This window comes from Hermetia illucens, chromosome 3 (assembly GCF_905115235.1).
Source record: "Hermetia illucens chromosome 3, iHerIll2.2.curated.20191125, whole genome shotgun sequence".
Lineage (NCBI taxonomy): Eukaryota > Metazoa > Arthropoda > Insecta > Diptera > Stratiomyidae > Hermetia > Hermetia illucens.
Window position 1 is genome coordinate 37057616 of NC_051851.1, and position 20637 is coordinate 37078252.

Here is a 20637-nt window from a genome sequence, read left to right on the forward strand (position 1 = left end):
CCAATGAGTAAGATGGATCAAAGAAGTGCGTGAAATGATTCGAAAATTGTTTAAGCATTTTATATTCGTTTCATCCCTTGCCTTTGGCCAGCCGTTGATTGCCCAACTACTTAAGGAAATATTTGGCTTCCTCACATGCTTAGCAATCCAATAATGGTATGAATTCTCTTTGAAATAATCCTCGGCGTAAATTGCAAATTTTTTTCTGTATATTTGTTGTGTGTTTGTATTTCTAACAGGTTCAGTGGGTTCTAGGAAGCTTAGAACAATACAGTGGCCTCCCCGAGATTCCGCACAAAAAAAAAGTCTTTCGCAGATACAAAGGTGAAGAAATTGGAAACATCCTTGTTATTTACATATTCCGGCATCAGAACCGGTGCCGCAGTGGTTGAGAAAATATTTTGGAAAATCTAGGACTTTTGTGTCCAACATTTCGTCGCTGTTGTTATCTTTAAAGAGATGATTCTCTGAGCACAGGTTTGGGAGAATTTCAAGGGTTGAGGGACACGTGTAAATTCCCATAGAAATTCCATTTCAGTGGCTCGTGTTGGGGGATTGAAAAATGTAGTACGGATTAATTTAACTTTGGAAGCACGAAGTTGACTTTCAGAAAGCAAATGAGCGCTTGGGGGTATAGATGCAGAGTGGACGGCGATGGAATGAGGTGTTGAGAAGTTTAGTCGCAACACTGGACTTGCTTAAGAACTTTCTTAATTGCTGACTCAGCATCTCCTTCTCTTCCAGAAAACTAATTTCTGGCTGCCTTTTGCAGCGCAAATTGCTTGCACGAGCTGACCTCTTTACAAAATCTCATTCATCATCTCGAATGGAAGTCCTTTATGCATGCAGTCGTCCAAGAAATCCATTCAAATGGAGTCCTACCTTCTGAGCTCAGGTACATTTCTCCGCTGCCAGTTCCTTTCTTTCTTTGTAATGTTAAAGGTGAAAACACAATGTAAGTTGTCACGACCTTCAGTTTGGTAAATACCTTTTAGGCAGAGATGGAGTTTTCTTTATTTCCCTAAAGTGTGGAAATCCCTAGTAGAGTTTAACCTTTGACCGATTTCTGAAATTCACCTGAAATATCCTTTTTGCGTGGTTTTTGTTTATATTTGAGAGCGACAGGAAGTACGTTGCATCACGGTAAATTCTTTTCACTGAAGTATGTAATTGGGTTGTGAAAATGGGAAAAACGAATCGCTTACTCATTCGAACATTTTTCGGTATTGAAGGCAGGGAAGCAATGGAGCCTCAGAGGATTACGTAAACTTTTTTTTCTCAAAATTTCATTGGACTGTTACGTAGGAGTTAGTTGTGTGTATCGGACTAATAAAGCAAAATTCAATACGTCTTACTGTTGTTCTTTTCTTGTTGACATTTCAGATACGAATATTTTCCTGGATTTCCTGGTGAAGAAATGTGGAATCCGAATACCAACGTATCCGAGGATTGTCTATATTTGAATATCTGGGCTCCTGCTAAAGCACGCCTGAGGCACGGACGGGGAGTGAATGGAGGCGGAGGCGGTGGAGAGGTGAGTTTTTCAGATTTTTGTTTCAGGCTATAAAATACAATGACAATAAAAGTCGCTCAAGGGACTCGTTATATTCGCAACAACTACTGAGCAGAATATCGTCCTTAAAAAATTTAATGAAAAGCATGAGCCTTTAATGCCCTTTAAACAATATGGAGGGTTGTAAATATGTAGAGATCCTTTAATTTTCAAAACTGTACCATCTACTGTTCTCTGAGGTCTGTGGGGGTGTGGTAGGAGGTATATTATTGTAACGTAGATGCAATTTAGTAGGAATTGTTTATTCATATTTTTGCATTAATAAGAGCGAGAACCGAAATATACGCAATTTACCCATTTCGTCCGGGCGATTAAACTGGAAACTATCGATAAAGCTTGAAAAGCCTTCACGGTGGTGGTCGGCAACAGCTGACCGAGCGGAAGGGTCGACCTTGGCGCCGGGTAGATGTTACCGAAAGCTGAATAGGGAGGGTTGAAGATAGAAAATAGTCCTGAAATTTATGAAAGATGAGAGTTGTGTTTTCGAAAGAAGTGGTCCAGAATTGGGGTTATAACGCATTGAAGGTCGAAACACTATCTTCAAGCCACCCATCAGCCACTTTTCTCCTATGCACAGACAATGGGGAAATTGATCCCATCCGTCAGCTTACGATCCAATTTACTACTAAATCTTATGAATGCAGACTGAAATCTTCCAACAATCTCCGGTCAATTTCCAAAGCATGGTAATATACTATTATTGTTGAAATCTAACCACGTTTTTTCACCCCTTATATCTTCCTTGTACAACCAATTTGCAAAAATTAAGTTGCATTGTAAGATCTAATCAAAACTTTTCATCTATTATCTCACGTGACTATATTCGGGGAGGGAAAATTTACATGCATTGGGAGCCTCCACCCAAGGTATTAATCTTATTCTGTTAAGGAAAGTTGCACGGCGAGACGAACTATTCTGCCCCTTTAACTGATTCTAAGTATTATACTTCAACTTGGCGTCTGGTATTAAGTATTCTCCCAGGTGCCTCGGCCTACTTTGCATAAGTGCCGGACATTGTCCCAGAACGTGTATGGAGGTTGCATCTCACCCCACATAGAGCACAGAACCTACATGCAGTGTCCGAAGATATCCATAGCTTCCGCAGTTGATTGTTTAGTCGGCAGTGACCAGTGAGTATTCTGGGAGCCTCTTCTTGGTGAGGTTTAATCATTGTTTTGTACACTCTGCTTCGTGTCCCCCATAAGCACTCTGGGCTGTTCCATTCTTGGTAAGTGCAGCCAGTATAATTCCCTCTCCCGTTTCTCTTAATTTTTTTAACGTCATAACCAAGAATCAGTTTCCGATTCCATAGAAAGGTTCCGGTCCGTGCAGACGCGTCCCTCCTTCCTTTCTGGCCAGTTCGTCTGCTGCTTCATTGCCTCACAACCGAACATAGCCTGGAATCCAGAATATCCAGGCCGGGTGTTCAGTCTCAAGGCATTCCTATACCAGTTTACAATTCACCCAGTTGGACCTTATTGTCTTGATAGCCTTTTGGCTGTCAATCAGTAGTTTCTTTGGAGGTTAAAGGAGGAACATCTGTCTATGGCGTATATTTCCGCCTAGAATATACTAATGTGCTTACCCGTTGATTTAGAATGCGTTTTCTTTAGACTAGCGATCCCAGTGCCCGCTCCCTCTATCATGAGGGATCCATCATCATCATCATCATCATCAACGGCGCAACAACCGGTATCCGGTCTAGGCCTGCCTTAATAAGGAACTCCAGACATCCCAGTTTTGCGCCGAGGTCCACCAATTCGATATCCCTAAAAGCTGTCTGGCGTCCTGACCTACGCCATCGCTCCATCTTAGGCAGTGTGTGCCTCGTCTTCTTTTTTTCCCATAGATATTGCCCTTATAGACTTTCTGGGTGGGATCATCCTTATCCATACGGATTAAGTGACACGCCCATCGTAACCTATTGAGCCGGATTTTACCCACAACCGGACGGTCATGGTATCGCTCATAGATTTCGTCATTGTGTAGGCATCTTCATGTAGAAGCCCAAAAATTCTTCAGAGGATTCTTCTCTCGATCGCCGCCAAGAGTTCGCAATTTTTCTTGCTAAGAACCCAAGTTTCCGAGGAATACATGAGGACTGGTAAGATCATAGTCTTGTACAGTAAGAGCTTTAATCCTATGGTGAGACGTTTCGAGCGGAACAGTCTTTGTAAGCTGAAATAGGCTCTGTTGGCTGACAACAACCGTGCGCGGATTTCATCATCGTAGCTGTTATCGGTTGTGATTTTCGACCCTAGATAGGAGAAATTGTCAATGGTCTCAAAGTTGTATTCTCCTATCCTTATTCTTCTTCGTGTTTGACCAGTGCGGTTTGATGTTGTTGGTTGATTCGTCTTCGGTGCTGACGTTGCTGCCATATATTTTGTCTTGCCTTCATTGATGTGCAGCCCAAGATCTCGCTTCAATTGCCGCCTGCTCGATCTGGATGAAGGCAGTTTGTACGTCTCGGGTGGTTCTTCCCATGATGTCGACATCGTCAGCATAGGCCAGTAGTTGGGTGAATTTAAAGAGGATTGTACCTCTTGCGTTTACCTCAGCATCACGGATCACTTTCTCGAGAGCTAGGTTAAAGAGGACGCATGATAGGGCATCCCCTTGTCGTAGACTGTTGATGATGTCGAATGGTCTTGAGAGTGATCTTGCTGCTTTTATTTGGCCTCTCACATTAGTCAGGGTCAGCCTAGTCAGTCTTATTAATTTCGTCGGGATACCGAATTCTCTCATGGCAGTCTCAGTCGATGAAGAGATGGTGCAACCGTTGTCCATTTTCCAACAGTTTTTCCATCGATTGCCGCACAGAGAAAATCTCATCTGTTGCTGATTTGCCTGGAGTGAAGCCTCTTTGGTATGGGCCAATGACGTTCTGGGCGTACGGGGCTATCCGGCCTAGTAAGATAGTGGAGAATATCTTATAGATGGTACTCAGCAACGTGATACCTCTATAATTGCTGCACTGTGTGATATCTCCCTGTTTATGTATGAGACAGATAATGCCTAGTTGCCAATCGTCAGGCATTGATTCGCTGTCCCATACCTTGAGTACAAGTTGATGAACCACTTTGTGTAACTGGTCGCCTCCCTATTTAACCAATTCGGTTGTAATTCCATCGGCTCCTGGCGACATATGATTTTTGAGCCCATGAATTGCACGGACTATTTCTCCTAAACTTGATGGTGGCAGTATTTGTCAGTCGTCTTCAGTTGGCGGGACCTCCAACTCGCCGATATTCTGGTTGTTGAGTAGCTCATCAAAGTACTCAACCCATCGCTCCAATATGCCCATTCTGTCGGAAATCAGATTTCCCTCTTTGTCTCGCCAGGATGAACATCGAGGTGTATAAGGCTTCATCCTGCTGACTTGTTGGTAAAACTTCCGCGCCTGGTGCGGTTGCTCCCTGTACTTTTCTAGTTCACAGATTTGTTGGTTCTCCCAGGCTTCCTTTTTCCGTCTGTGAAGTCGCTTCTCCGCTCGACGGAGTTCGTGATAAGTCTCTGTGCGTGCCCGCGTTCTTTGAGAATGCAACATTACTCGGTATGCGGCATTCTTCCGTTCCGTTGCTAGCTTACATTCATCGTCAAACCAACCGTTCCGACTCCTTTTGCGACTGGGGCCAAGTATGTTTGTGGCCGTATCCATGATGACGTTCTTCAGGTGTTTGTGAAGATCATTTGTTGATGTTTCATCTCCAGGTCCTCTGTTGACTGCGGTTATTCCGGTATCCATTTCCCTCTTATAGGTGTCGCGGAAGGCTGTGTTGTGGATGGCTTCAGTGTTTACTCTCACCTGATTGTCAGAGGGGATTCTAGGTGGTATTGTTATTCGGAGTACTATGCCAACGAGATAGTGATCCCAGTCTATATTGGCCCCCCTATATATTCTGACATTTATCAAGGCTGAGAGGTGGTGGGGTTCGATCAACACGTGGTCAATTTGGTTGAAAGTGTGACCCTGCTAATTGAATAATCCGCAGTCCACTATCATTTGTTTTGTCGTGTAAGCTATGGGAGCCAACGTACCGCCTGAATACGGGCTCCTCCCCTACTTGGCTGTTAAAATCCCCAAGTATGATTTTAATATCATATCTGGGACTGGTTTCGAAGGTTCGTTCTACTGCCTCGTAGAAGGTGAGACTACCTTCTGTAGAGGCGTGAACGTTAATGAGGCTTATATTTCTAAACTTGCCTCGCATGCGCAGAGTGCATAGCCATTCGTTTATGTTTTCAAAGCCAATAACAGTAGGTTTCATTTTTTGGCTGACTAAGAAACCTGTTCCGAGCACATGGTTTACTGGATGATCGCTATAATATATGGTATAGCGGCTTTTCTCCAGGAAACCGGTCCCTGTCCATCGCATCTCTTGTAACGCTGTTATATCAGCCCTATATTGGGACAGGGTGTCAGCTAGCTGCTCAGCAGCTTTATCTCTGTACAGGGAGCGCACGTTCCATGAGAAAATGCGCAAATCGTTAATCCGTTGTAGTTGCCGGGTTCGTCGTTGTAAAGTCCATCCTGTCCGAGGCTCTTTTCGTGGCTCCGTAACATCGGTTTTCCGTGTAGGGTTGTCAGCCCTACCCAATCCCCAAGCTGGAGGACCAGTTGGTACAGTTTGTCCCGTTTTTAGGCGCGGGAGACTCGCCTTCATCCTTCTCCGTCTGCAGCTTTTCGTTACGAAAGAGCTCCCAGCGGTCGCCACGTGGAGGTGGAAGTAGGGCTTGGTAGTAGAGCTGTTGGTGTTGGTTCAGCAGGCATTTCCCAGGTTTTATGCTCCATCGTGGGTACCAATCCACGTTTCGCCCCGGGACCTATACTGCCCTTTGACCATCAGTATAACAAGTAATCATACTCCCACGTGTTTCGAACTTCTTATCGAAATAAAGTCTCTTTATCATGTTATCCCTTGGTATCAGTAATTTGAGGTACCCCTTGCAAATCATGTCAATCTTCCTTCGATTTAGGCAGCTTCCAGAATCATTGATACTCACGGCTATCCAGAAGATCGCTCTCATTGCCTAATTGATACACACGGAAGCCAATCTTTCGAATTTGTGTAACTCTCGGGCTGTTGTGCTGAATTCGGTTCTTTTTGCCCAGATTACTACCCCAAAGGCGTTATTGTTGCAGTGTATATCCAAAATAGTATCTTCGAGGTGAAATCCCACTGTTTTTCTGCTATGGACCTGCAAATCATCAATGCCCTCGTAGCTTTCCGACAAGTGTTTTCAACATGCGTCTTCCAGAGTAATTTTTGGTCTACTGTAATTCCCAAATATTTGACCTTTGTTTCTCGTTTCAAATCCATGCCATATAACCTTATGGCTCTCTGGTAATCAAACTCACGCCTCCTAGTGACTGGTACTATGGTGGTTTTCGCTGGATTCATGCGCAACCCAGCCTTCCTGCACCAGGTGCTATTAATCCTTAGTCCAGCTTGGATTCTATCACATAGGGTATCCTCATAGTTGCCCCTACAGATTAAAACATCTCCCTTTTTTTCTCTAGCTTTTGTCACAGGCGGGTCATCGTGATCCGGTGTGCAATTTTTCTTTATCAATGGCCTGATCTGGATGTAGTCGCGATGTCTTCAAATTACCATCCAGCATATTAAGCCACCATTATTTCCGCAGGCTTTTTCGTTTCTTACCATCGACTTGGATGTTCTGACCAAACTTGGCAAGTGAATTCGCATTAGCGCGGATTACATGACCGTATTATTGAATATACCTCTCTCGCAATTTTCCCACTGTCGCTGCAACCCCATATCTAACTCCGATATCCTGATTTTCGGATGTGATCAAGACGTTTTACGCCACTAGTTTGACGTAACATCTTCTCGATTATCGGGAGACTCCGTTCATTGTCTTTTATAGTCGGCCAACACTCAAAAGAATAGAAGACGACGAGCAGATAACATTGCGGTAAATTTTAAATCTGACACGTTCGTTGATACATCGATCACAAAGAACACCAGTTGTGGAATGCCACTTCATCCCGTTTAAGCTAATAATGATAATAATAATCGTTGTCGCAACAATCCTTGCAGTGTGTCAGAGCACTTCATTCAAGATTGTAACGGTATACTACAGTACACTGTAGGAGGCGATGTGGTCAGCATTGCACTCGCCGAGATTATTACCTTGATTTGACTCAGGTACTTATTCACACATTCACGATTACAAATCCCTCTGCCACCAGTGAGATTTGAACCGCGACCTTCCGATGACCCTTGCTTGCTCTCTATCAATGTTTTTTAATACGTTCCAGGATCATTTTAGCCATTGTCTTCGCGACGGTACGGAGGATGCAGATACTCCTCCAATTGTCACCTTCAAAGGCGGTACCCCTTCTTCCGCTCTCTGGAAAAGGTGTTGGATTGCCAAGACTTCCGTACGAGTCGAAGCGACAGATCTACAGTAACTGCACATGCAGTGATAAATTACTTTCTGGGGATACGGTCAAACCCAGCGGCTCCGTTTAAATGCATTGATGGTCGAAAGGATTTCTCTTTTGCTCGGAGGAACAGTCCGCATCCATGTGTTACGGTGACTAGTCACTTCATCCACAAGAGGCAGATTTTCACCGGATGTAGTACGCTTAAGAACTATGATGAAGCGTTCTTCCAACCTTGTCAGTTGCTCGTCATCGTCTATGAGAAGTCGATCGTTGACGTCCTTTCTAGGGCCATCGAAAGATTTGCGACCACATGCGAGCTCTTTCTTGATGCAGTATATATCTCTGAAATCAGGGTGATAGCACGTTGTACACTGTGCTGAACTTCTCGGGATTTGGCTCGATATCGGCATTTGAGCACGTCACGCTCGCTATCAGTCACAGCGGCCAATAGAGCCTTCAATCCTTTCCGTTCATCGATCCGCAATTAATCAGATCGTATGACGCTCTTCGGGACATGGCATGACTTGGCACTATATCTGCCGGCTGATCAGCAAAATGACTTTCCCACTGTCGAGCAAAAGCGGTCGATGTTAAACATAAGGGGACACAACACTCAAGTGAATCTAAGCGGCCATCATATGGTGATCCTTCTTGTTACACAGATCAAGGAGACAAATCCTAAATCTACTGCTGGTCACGAAGTTGTCGATTTCATTGCTTGTACGCTGCCGATCAGTTGAAATCCAACTGACCATATGGCAAGCTTTGTGCTCGAATAATCTGCCACCAATGAAGGGGGTGAAACTCGGAGCAAAACCGGTTTGGAATTCTTTACTGGAGCAGGCCTAAACCGGATACCAGTTGTTGCGCCGTTAATGATGATGGTTCTTGCACCAGGAAAAAACAGTGGTAGTCCTGCAGCTTTGTCAGCCTCGTTGCCAGCAAATAGTGGGAAGACTTGATATGCTGCAGGTTAGTTTGATCAATTTTTTATGTTCTTCGGCATAAACTTAGTATAATGTGTAATGGAAAGCAGTTAGAAGCGTATACTACTATCGGCGTATGACCGGATTTCCCTCGCATCATACCGCCTGAGACTCGATTCCCTCGTGTCTGATTTCTCTAAGAATAGCCGGAGTTGGATTTTTTTCCGCTTCCTTGCGTCCGATTTCTCTGGACATTACCACACCTCCATCTTCTCATTCCCAAGGTGCTTCACCTTCTTTCGCAGTGCCTTCCCCTACCTTCATCTTTCTCCGTTTGAAGTTTTTCTTTGAGAAAAAACTGCAAACGATCCCCACGTGGAAGTGGAGATAGCGTTTGATAGGAGAGCTGTTGGTTTTGGTTCAGCAAGAGTTTCCCAGGTTTCATACTCCATTGTGGGTACCAACTCATGTTTTGCCCTGGGGCCTACAAAACCCTTTGACCGACTAGATTAGCAGTGGCTACCACTAACAGCACATAGGTGTTTCTTACCCATTCAAATGGGCTTGGGATCGTCTACGGCTGAACGTTGTTACGGATGGACGTAAACACTCAAACATCTTCAGTCTCCTGAAAGATATGTCACTATTGCCATTGCAGTTGGTAGTAGTCAGCACGAAGGATGATTTGATAATCTCGAAAACTCCACCTTCAGTAGAGAGTAGGTTCCTCCTTTAGGCTGTTGAAACCCTCCCTTTAAAACTTCGTCCATACTAATCCTAAACAGATTACAACATTCACCACATATAGTTCGATTTAAAAGGCTTTCATAAATGGCATGGTCAGTAATTTCTGCTCGACATTTATTTTTCCTTTATTCTCACTATATCCACAGAGAACAGAATCGAGTAAGGAAAAATCCAATTAGGAATTTCCAGATTTTTTCATCTTCTAACCCGTCCTGTATGCTATGGTGTGCTTTCAAAAACTCCCAGGATATTGTTGATTGTCTTTAATTTTTAAAACGCGTATTCCAAAGATTAAAACCAGCTCTAGGATCTGCCTGCCTGCTCACTGCCTAATCCACCTAAAAACGTCTGGTTACATGGGGGCCATCCAAAGCCAGCGTTTTCTTGAATTCGTCCTTTTACCTCCTTCTGCTCATGATTTGCTCATACATCTATTTATTTGTTTTTGTTCACAGCACTACGGCAAGGAGCATTCATCCGAGAACGACCACAGTTCAGGTCACGGTTCACAGAACAGCACAGGACTTCCGATGCTCGTTTGGATCTATGGTGGAGGATTCATGAGTGGCACAGCAACGCTTGACCTTTATAATGCCGAAATCCTAGCCGCAGTCGGGAACGTTATAGTGGCATCCATGCAGTATCGTGTTGGAGCTTTTGGATTTCTCTACTTAGCTCCTGAATTAGATGGATATGAAGAGGAAGCTCCTGGAAATGTTGGAATGTGGGATCAGGCTCTGGCTATTCGTTGGTTAAAGGATAATGCCCGAGCGTTTGGGGGAGATCCGAATCTTATAACACTTTTTGGAGAATCGGCCGGTGCTAGTTCGGTGAATTTGCACCTTTTGTCGCCTGTTACGCGTGGCTTAGTGAAACGAGGTGTGCTGCAGTCGGGCACGTTGAATGCTCCCTGGAGCCACATGACCGGCGAACGAGCACTGGAAATTGGGAAAGCTTTAATCAACGATTGCAATTGCAACGCATCGATGTTGTTGGTAAGTTTTGTTTGCTTTGGAAATTGGATACTATTAATTGATTTTCAAATGGGTTCCAAGTGGATTTGGCAAAATGAAAACTGAATCCTTCGTTTGTGCTAGAATCCAGATAGCTTCAGATACAGTTTCAAATCACTACAAGCATTGTCTTGCTCGCCACGTGTAAATGAGAATAAATTAACCAACCTTCCAAGTATAATATTATTTATTTCTCACCTCGTTTTGTTTAATTCTTCTATTTCCGAAGGATTCACCTGGCACAGTTATGGCGTGTATGCGTGCGGTAGATGCAAAAACTATTTCAGTTCAACAATGGAATTCGTATTCAGGCATTCTTGGGTTCCCTTCGGCTCCAACAATAGACGGAGCATTCATGCCCTCAGACCCGGCGACTATGTTGCGTGACGCTGATTTAAAGGGTATCGATATCCTTGTAGGAAGCAATAAAGACGAAGGTAAGTGAAATGTCCTAATTGACTTTGATTTCTTTTTTAATATCGGAAGGTTTTGTGGTCCCTATGTTTCATGAATATTAGACTAGCCAACATGAAGATGTGATTACGTCTATTTTCCGTAAATTTCATTATCAATGAAGGACATGTAGGGGACAGACTGCTTGTCAGAACACCCCAAATTTGTTCCATCTTTATTTTTTTCGAAAGGTCGATGAAATCATCTCACAAAGATACATGTGCATCTGCCTTCCTCTCTAACTTCATGAACTGACTTTGCAGCCATAACGAAATAAAGTGACCTAAATCCTTCCTACAGTGGATATGGCTTCCTCTTTTAAAATATTCTCAAGATAAAGTCTGTTTTCGTATTTTTAAAATTTCGTGCCTCAGGATTTGTGCAAATGGGTAAACTTCCTGTTTGGCAGGCTTTTTGCTGAGTGCTTGTGGTAGCTACGAAATAATTACTCTCGAGAGAGTTTCTGTTACTTCGAGAGATGGAGCAACTGAAACCTACCAACACGAAAAGCTGGAAAGACTGCAGAGCTGAATTTGTGGTTCTTTTGCTTCAGTGGTTGACCTATTTTACGTTGATTTTGTTTGGGATTTGATGGGCAATCGTACGATTGCTTCGTGTGCAGAAAAGACTGGCACAGATTCAAACTGGTATGGTGTAGTTTGAGTTAAAGAAAATTATAAAGTGGTACATTGTGTTCTTTTATTGAATGACAATTGTGAGCAATAAATAGTGCAAGAGGTTTTGTTGAAAATAGCAATCAAAAGGATCGATTCATCGTCTACTTGGTTTACAGTCTGCACAAAGAAGTTAAAGGGTGAACAACAAAGGACTTCAAAGACCATGTAAACTAGTGAATAATTTCGAGGGATATTTTTTGAAACCCGCTCTTCTTGTGATATTCAAGCGAAAAGTATTATAAAATTAATTTTTTTCGCTCCATCTAGAGCTTAGGCTTGAAGATATTAAACATTCTAAGAGGATTATAGTATTGGGGACTTGAATAAGTTCTGGCCCTTTTTTGATAAAAATAACGCTTTATTGAAAAGAAATCTAATCAACATATCAACCAAAATGTTCTCAGCAAATTGCCACAGTTATTTCCTATCTATCTGACAGCACTACAATGCCACGTAAGAAAAACGAATTGCCCATTAAGATTATCCAATTTTTCTGACACCTTCATAAGAATGAAAGTACCTCTCAGCCAGGTTATGTGTTATCGATTGGAACAAGTGATAATTAGAAGGAGAAGTGCTACGATTGGGGTAAGATTTTCCCAGGTAAGTTTTCACTGAGCGTGGAGCATATTGCCGAGCGCTATTGTTATGAAAAATCAATTGGTCGATCTTTGTTTGCACTGATATCGGAAACACAGCTGCAGCATGCGGTATTCTGGTTCTTCATTTGCTAGTACCGAACTGGTGGGAAAATTTATTTAATTGTACGTGGGATGTCTCTTTTTAAGGTTTTGTTGAAAACAAACTTCGTTGAAAACAAAACCTTATTAAAATCAATTTACTGTCTGTCTGTCTGGATTTTTTTCATCAGTGTAAGGTGGGAAGATTTAAAACTTACTGCTGCCTGCTACTATGCAGTTTTGTGTGACTCTTACTCACTAAAACCACCTCCTTCTCCTTCCCCACTCCCCACGGGACTGCTATAAAGCATTGCGTCGCGGGGCTGGATCAGTTCTCAATTACGGCTCATTACGGTTCTCTCCCTTTCTTATTTTCTTTGCAATTCTTCTTCCTTAAACTGTTGTTGATGAATAGTTTTCACCTCCCTGATAACTTGGTTTTAAACCTCCGTTAACTCCAGCATGAACTTCACCATATTTTCGGGTGTTAAACGCTTATCTACTACAGCCTCCAGTCTCGTTCGGTGCATAGTAAACCTGGGAAATCAAATAAAACATCTTCCGCATTCTCAACCATGCTACCACTTCTGGGGCAGCATGCCGATTCGTCGTGACCTAATCGGTATAGATAAGCACGATAACCTCCATGTCCACTTAAGAACTGCCTTAGGCTCGTAGTTTAATTTCCCGTCGCTCCTTGCAATCCATCTTTGAATATGTGGAATGATGCGGTAGACCCAACGACCCAGTTTGTGCCTCGTCCTCTCTTTTGCCATTTTACGTGCCCCCCGATTGCTGTTCCCATTGCATCACTGCTTGCACATAGGCGGCTTTTTGTAAAACAAAACTTTATTAAAATCGGTTCACTATCTGCCTGTCCTTCTTTATTTTTCTTTTATATGTTGAAATGTGGAAAAGTTCAAAACGTACCGCTGGTTATGTGATACTTTTACACACTAAAACCATCTCCTTCTCCTTCACTTACCCTGCGGGACTGCCATTTCGGTATTACGTCGCGGGGCAGGATCAATTACGACCTGCGGCTGCTGTCGTTATTTGTAACTATCCTCCGAAGTTCCCCCCTCCTCAACAGATTGTGGATTGCCTTCATTAATTTTTCCATCGCCCTCCAAGATGTTTCAGAGGCTAGAATGTGGTCTACGATATTCTCGGGTTTCAACGGTGCCCCGGCGTCAATTTCCGTCTCCGCTCTGTGTGCGGCGAACCGCGGGCAGTTAAAAACAACATGCTCCGCATCCTCCGCAATCATCATGCATGTCGGGCAATACTGGGAGTCACCATCCCAGAAGCGATAAAGGTATGCACGGTACCTTCCGTGCCCGCTTAAGATTTGAATTAGGTGGTAACTAACCTCACCATGTCTTCGTTTGATCCATTTACAAACATTTAGAATAATCCTATTCTATCTTTTTTGTCATTCCAAAATAGATTCACCTCGTGCTAATTGCCGACGATAGGTATAGGACTCGCCGATTGCATATGATAGATCGTAGAGGCGTCGACCCTCGTTTGCCAAGAAGTCGATGGGGATCATGCCTACTTCGTCTGGTGTTGTACTCTAAGCACACGACGTTCGCAATGCAGTCAATCGGCATGGGGCTGCGATTTTTCTTCTATTTGCTTCCAACTTCAAAGACGGCGCCCAGAATGGAGCTGCATAAAGCAATATGGAGCTGACAACTCTCGAGATCAGAAGTCGGCGGCTTGGCCTAGGAGCACCTATATTTGGTAACATTCTTGCCAATAATGTAGCCACCCCGGAAGCTTTGGTTGCTAAATTTTGAAAATGGGACTTGAATTTCAGTCTTTGGTCAACCATGACTCCTAGGTATTTAAGCGTTGACTGCGACTGTATGATGTGTTCACCAATCCTGATCTTTATCGACGTTTGCTTCCTTCACTTGGTAATCAAAACTACCTCCTTTTTATGCTCCGCGAGTGTTAGACCAGCTTTTTCTAGCCAAGTTCTGATTTCAAAAATTGCCTCATTTGTCAGTACCTCGATCTCATCAATATCTTGTGCCACGATAGTCTCTCCTTAGTCGTCTGCGAAGCCAACGATTGCCACTCCCTTGGGTAGTTGCAACTTTAAAATTCCGTCATACATTATTATCCATAGGAGAGGAACGACGACTGATCCTTGTGGAACATCGCAGGTTGTTGTATATATTTTAGGTCCATGGTCCGAATCGTAACACAATATCCTCTCTCGAAGAAATGCCATGGCTATATGCACCAGGTATTTAGAAGCGCCCAATTTGACCATTTGCTCCATTTTGCCGTATTGAAGGCATCGAGGCGTCGAGAGTAACTACCGCGCAAGATTTATTGGCCTCCATTGCTTTTTCCGCGATTTCCGTCACCGTGCTGATCGCATTAACAGTGGATCTTGCCTTTCGGAATGCGAACTGCCTGTCTAATTAATACAAGCCTATTGACAATGACCCGTTCGAAAAGTCTGCCGAGGCCGTTTAGCAGCCATATAGGTCTATAAGACGAAATATCAGCCAAAGGTTTATTTGGCTTTAGGATTAGCACAAGCTTCTGTTTCCTCCACTCTTCCGGCCGGAGTGGCACAGAACTATCTTTGAAATAAGACTACGTTGACTTTGTCTTGACCCAATAATATTCGGTAGTATCCTGAGGTCCTTACTGCCATGGAAGGCGCTTTATTTGCAGCACATTTAACCCAACCCGATAATAAAAGCCGGCGATTTTAACGCTTGGGCTTAATATTGGGTTAGGCGAGGAACCAGTGCACCGCATATTGCTCGAAATATTTTCACATTTGATGTTATGGCGAATATTGGCGGCGTCAATTCTTTGCGGAGACGAAATATGGGATCGGTGATAAACCTTATGTTTGTTGGCGACACATTATCTGAGGATTTCCCTTAAGTTGGGACACCACTCGTTCATAGCGGGGGAGCCTATAGTAGTCTACAGTAATGGTGTCCAAAACACATGAAGATGGAAGCAATGGATTGCAACTCTTCAAGTATTAAAAAGTCACAGACTTCGATTTCAACCGCGACTTTGAATAATTAGGTCGCGGCCGAGGCACGGATTCTGGAGGCCTCAGGATAATAATAATCGTTAGCGCAACAATCCATGTTGGATCAGGGCCTTGAAGTGTGTTAGAGCACTTCATTCAAAACCGTAACGGTACACTAGGAGGCAATGTGGTCAGCATGATCACTCTATTTATGTTCTCCGCTTCAGTGGAAAGCTTGCAATTGCAGCTTGCAATGTCTACGGCGTGGTCATCCAGAAAGGAGAGTATAGCAACTTCCTTGACGAGAGGAACGGGAAACCTGATTACGACCGACCTGTCGTTGATACTGTTCTCTAATTCTTCTAGGATACGGGAGAGGAATGCTCGGGGGGCGGAAATTTCTGCTGCGAAGGTGGAAAACTTGCCTGTCAGAACCTTCTCTTCAATCTCAACCAGGAAAAGTGAAAGGAAGGGAAAGTGGTGATGCGGAGGTAACTGGTCTAATGCCGGTGTGTGGAAACAGACCCATGCAGCCCGGACACATGAACCTCCCAGCCGATGACAGCAGAAGGTTGTCCTTTGATGAGAGATCCTTCAGACAGGCAGCCTGCGTCCTGATGTCACAATTGTTAGAGGCAACGATACTGAGACAATTCTGTCCCTAAGACTTAGTTGCGGTCAACTTACAATACCAGGTTAGAGTTGATTGGAGACTGGTGAGCGTTAGATGAAGTCTTACTCTCAGATCACCGTTGCTTTGAATTTGGTCTGACTATTACAAGCATGTATTGAAACTTGAACAGTCTGTAAAACAAGGAAGGAATGCTAGGAAAACAGATTGGATAGAGCTCAATGAGCAGACAAGTAGTGCTCCCCAGACGAATAGACTCGTATGGCGATAGAAGATCGATTGAAAGCTCTAAATCGCGCAATTTTGGAGTGCTTTGAAGATACTTATCCTATTTCTCAAGGCCAATGGCCATGGCGGAACCGAGAACTGTAGAGACTGAGGAGACCAAAAGAACGATTTCTGAACCGTGCTGTAAAAGCAATAAATATGAAGACTGGTTAAATTTCCGCAATTCACAGCGTAAGCATAAGAGGCTTGTAAAACGTTCGAAGCGACACTCCTTTAGAACATACTGTGAGGAACTGCAAGGAGAAATGGAGACCTCCGGACTGTGCAAAGTCCCTAAAAAGCATGATTCGGCCAAGTTGAGCTCTCTTAGAAAACCGAATGGAACCTTCACAAACTGCTGATTTGATTCTATACAATACACACTCTCTTGGGAGTACACCAATTTGGATTTGGACACCGCAAGAGAGAGAGGCTGTTACCAATGAATTTGAATTTGGACACCGCAAGAGACGCGGTTACCAATGAAAAGGTTAGAGTCGCTTTACTTTCCCTTGAATACTTCAAAGCATTTGACGTGAATGGCATCAATTCAGCGATTCTAAAAAAGGGTATAGAACATTTAGAGCAATTTCTAAAAAATATTTTTCGAAGATGGCTTTTACTAGATAGTGATAAGATTCCCAGTTCATTCCTCGACATGTACGAACATTGAAGTTGCCATCGTTCTGAGTAAGCAGATGGTGGATCTGATTATAGCGGCGGCTATTGGGATCTGCCCGGGTTCTTTTGTCTGTGCGCCTATGTGAGAATCATACGGAGCTTGTTAATATATCCTTACTAGAGACGAAGTCCACGATTCGAGGTCCATTATTATTATTGGTCTCGTGAGGGCTCGATCTTTCTGTTGTTCTTCGCTGAACGTCCTAATTTCGAATTTGGGCATTAAAATTCTCCACTAATATTTAAAATTGGTTGTGAGATAGTAACATAACATTATTGGTTCAACTCAGGGCATGGAAGGCGTTCAAATGCAAATTTGAGATAATTTTGTGCTTGAACATTTATCAGAAATGTTCGTTAGTGATCAAGATGCTCATAACATAGTCGCTCATAGTCTAAATAAACATGAAATCCTCGATCACATCCTAAACAAACATGTCTGACCTGTTGGCCGAATTGAATCGCTAAACAGTTAAAACGGACAGACCAAATGCATTCCCTCCACGTAACGGCCGCCTGTCAAATGTGGACTATTCAGGCATAACTGACAAGCGGAATCGCACGTGGATGACGGGCTTAAGAGGTAATTCCCGACCAGACTTGCTAAATATCCAGAAACACGGTTTCAATTGGGCATCAGATCGCAAAATTGAATGCGGTTTTGACATACAGTACTCCCACAGCACAGTAACCAACAGAATCCAGTGTCTTTTGTCAGACCCATCATCATGATTACTGCACGCACCGTAGATTGTGCCCGTCGAAACCCGTACTGGCGCTGCGACAGGTCATTGCCACTTTCGATGATGGCTAGGAGTCTGTTATATATGATTCCCTCATTGTATCCAATAAGTAGATCGGACAATACGAAGCTGGATCTTCAGGTGGCTTATTGGGTTTGGATGCTACCACGTATTTCCCGTAGTTCCGCCCTGGTAACTAGAGTTATCACGCACTCCTTGACCTGGATCACCTTTTGTCTTCCGCTATTTTCATGATGAGGAAACAGAATGGTAACAATCTCTTGCAGCAAGCACGAACAGGTCGCCTTGGTTTCCTTTTCATTATCACCCTGTAGGGTTTATATCGGTATCTTCGTACAACTGTTTGAAGCAACTACTTTTACGTAAACCCCCTTTAAACGGCCTCGCAGTTGTCTATGCGTCTCCTCACGATCGTCGTTACCGAGTTTTCCCCTGAGCCTCCAGAAAAGCCTTTTTGCTCGGAAACATGTGGCTCGCAAGCTTGCTATTTCCTTCTTGCACGAGTAATTAGGTTGCCTACTGGACATAGCGGCATCGCATGCTTTAGTCACATATTGGGTTATCTGGGTGGCTTTTCCTATAGCCACACCAATCAGGGATATATCAGATGCAAGTGCCGAAAAGAACGTGTCCCGCTCGAAAGCATTCACCTTCCAACTCGGATTGCCTGGTGGTCACTGTGAGTGTAGACCTCACTGACTTACCAAGCAACAATTCTGACTAAAGCGGAGCTTACGTATGTCAGGTCCACTATAGACCTCAGGTCCCTTCCTCTGAAAATGTATGAGGTGGGACCCCATACATTTTCAGACAGTAGCACATCTAGCTGCGCGAATGTTTCGAGCAGAACACATCCTGTCACATCCGTTATCAGGGTGCCCCATTCAAGAGCGTACGCATTAAAATCATCTGCTAAGATTATCGGCCAACGCCCTCTTGCATCCGAAACCAAGCACTGCTTGCCTGTTTGATCCTTGGCCCGGATGCCACTACCACGATTTCGATATGGCTCACTAATTATGGACACATCGATATTTTTCTTGTGAATGGTTTGCGAGAATAGATCGCGTTGAGGGCTCTCTTAAATTCCGGGCATCTGCTGCTGTCTGCAATGTGTATGTATGAAGGAGTCGGACTTACTATCTCAAACATAGAAGAAATAAGAAAATTAAAAGGAATCGCAAGTAAGTAGTACATTACAGACTACATATAAATGAAGTAGTTCTGCACTCAAATATATTTTATTTTTTTTATTTATTTAACGGACAACAAACAGAGTAAATTCCAATTAATTATTGTCCTCAGGAGGAGGGGAGGAAGGTCGTTAATAAAGACTCAGAATAGATCCCTGTGGGACACCAGAAGAGGGGGAGAAGGAAGTACAGCGCGGCAGGATCGGTTGGAAAGATAAGAGGCAAACCATAAAACAAGTGGTATGGGAATGTTTAGGGACGAGAGTTTGGATAGAAGTATCTTTTGATTTACAGTGTTGAAGGCTTTCGCAAAGTCAGTGTAAATGATATGCACTTCTTGCCGTGAATTTAGACATTTGGCGAGAAAGTTGGTAAAGTCAAGCAGGTTAGAGGCAGTGGACCTACGTTTAACGAAGCCGTGTTGCTCTTTCACTATGTGCTGGCCAAAGTAGGCGGACAACCAGTCGCTGTCATGTCTTTCCAGGATTTTGGAACAGGAGGAGAGGAGGGAAATGGGACGGTAATTCTCGGCAAGCGAACGATCGCCACTTTTGTGAATGAGGATAATGAGAGCCTCTTTCCCCAAGCCAGGAAAATGATTCTCTTCGAGGCTTTTGTTGAAAATAAGAGATAGGGGAAGGGAAATGGACTTACCAGTTTTGAGCAAAAAGAGGTTCGGAAGACCATCGTAGCCAGGTCCGACATTGGCTTCAAGTTTGGTAAGAAGGGAAATGGTAGGCGATGCGGGGCAGGCTACATTCACTATCGGGATGGATTCGGAGGAGGGAGGGGAAACATAGACTGACGCAAAGTAGCGGCAGAGTAAATCACCAGATAGTTGGGGGAAGTTAGCTGAAAACCCAGAGAATTTAATGGACGGAGAGGATAACTGGGCAGGGCAGCGGGAGTTGCGAATGTGGGACCAGAAAGGTTTCAGGTTGCCGCGCTTTAGTGAGTCTTCCACGCTGGACAAATATTCGTTTCTGGACTTACGTATTAAGAATTTGACCGAGGAACAAAGGGATTTGAAAAAAACAAAGTCAGCAATGTTTCTAGAAGACAGGAACTTCTTTCTCGCAGTCTGCTTTTGACGTAGTTTTTTGTGAATTTCAGTGGTGAACCAGACGGGGTAAGAGCGTAAGCACTTAGGAGAGGAGGGAACGTAACAAGGAAGAAGATCAGATAAAATGGTATAAAAAGTGTTGAGTGCTTGGTCACACGTAAATAGAGAGAGGAGGGGGGCCCAGTTGATTGGCGCCAGGGCTGAGTTCAGACCTTCGCCTTAGGAAAGTTGAACTTGGTAGGCTTACGAGCGACAGGAGAGTGGAGTCCGGATATCTGAACATCGGACTCGAGAGTAGGATGATGGGCGTCAGGGGCAACGTAAGACGGAGCATGAAGGGATTGGGAAAGACAACGCACAGGAAGGTTAGAGAGGATTAGGCTAAGAGTGCGATCTAAGTGTTTCCTAGAAAGGTTAAACTGGAGGGCGCCACAGGTGTATATAAAAATGGATAGAGGAAGGGAAGGGTGGGTCAAGTTATTAGGGAGAGATGGAAGGCCAGGAGTAATGGGCCAGGAGAGCATAAGAAGATTAAAGT

At 43.8% G+C, this 20637-nt stretch overlaps 1 protein-coding gene across 1 annotated transcript in view; it reads left to right on the forward strand.

The window, feature by feature from the left end:
* Nucleotides 1-20637, forward strand: part of LOC119651295 (acetylcholinesterase) — a 220905-nt gene that overhangs the window by 64960 nt on the left and 135308 nt on the right. The window contains exons 3-5 of the mRNA XM_038054816.1: nucleotides 1384-1534; nucleotides 10117-10656; nucleotides 10904-11111. Coding sequence (XP_037910744.1) covers nucleotides 1384-1534; nucleotides 10117-10656; nucleotides 10904-11111 — 899 coding nt within the window. The remainder of the gene's footprint in view (nucleotides 1-1383; nucleotides 1535-10116; nucleotides 10657-10903; nucleotides 11112-20637) is intronic.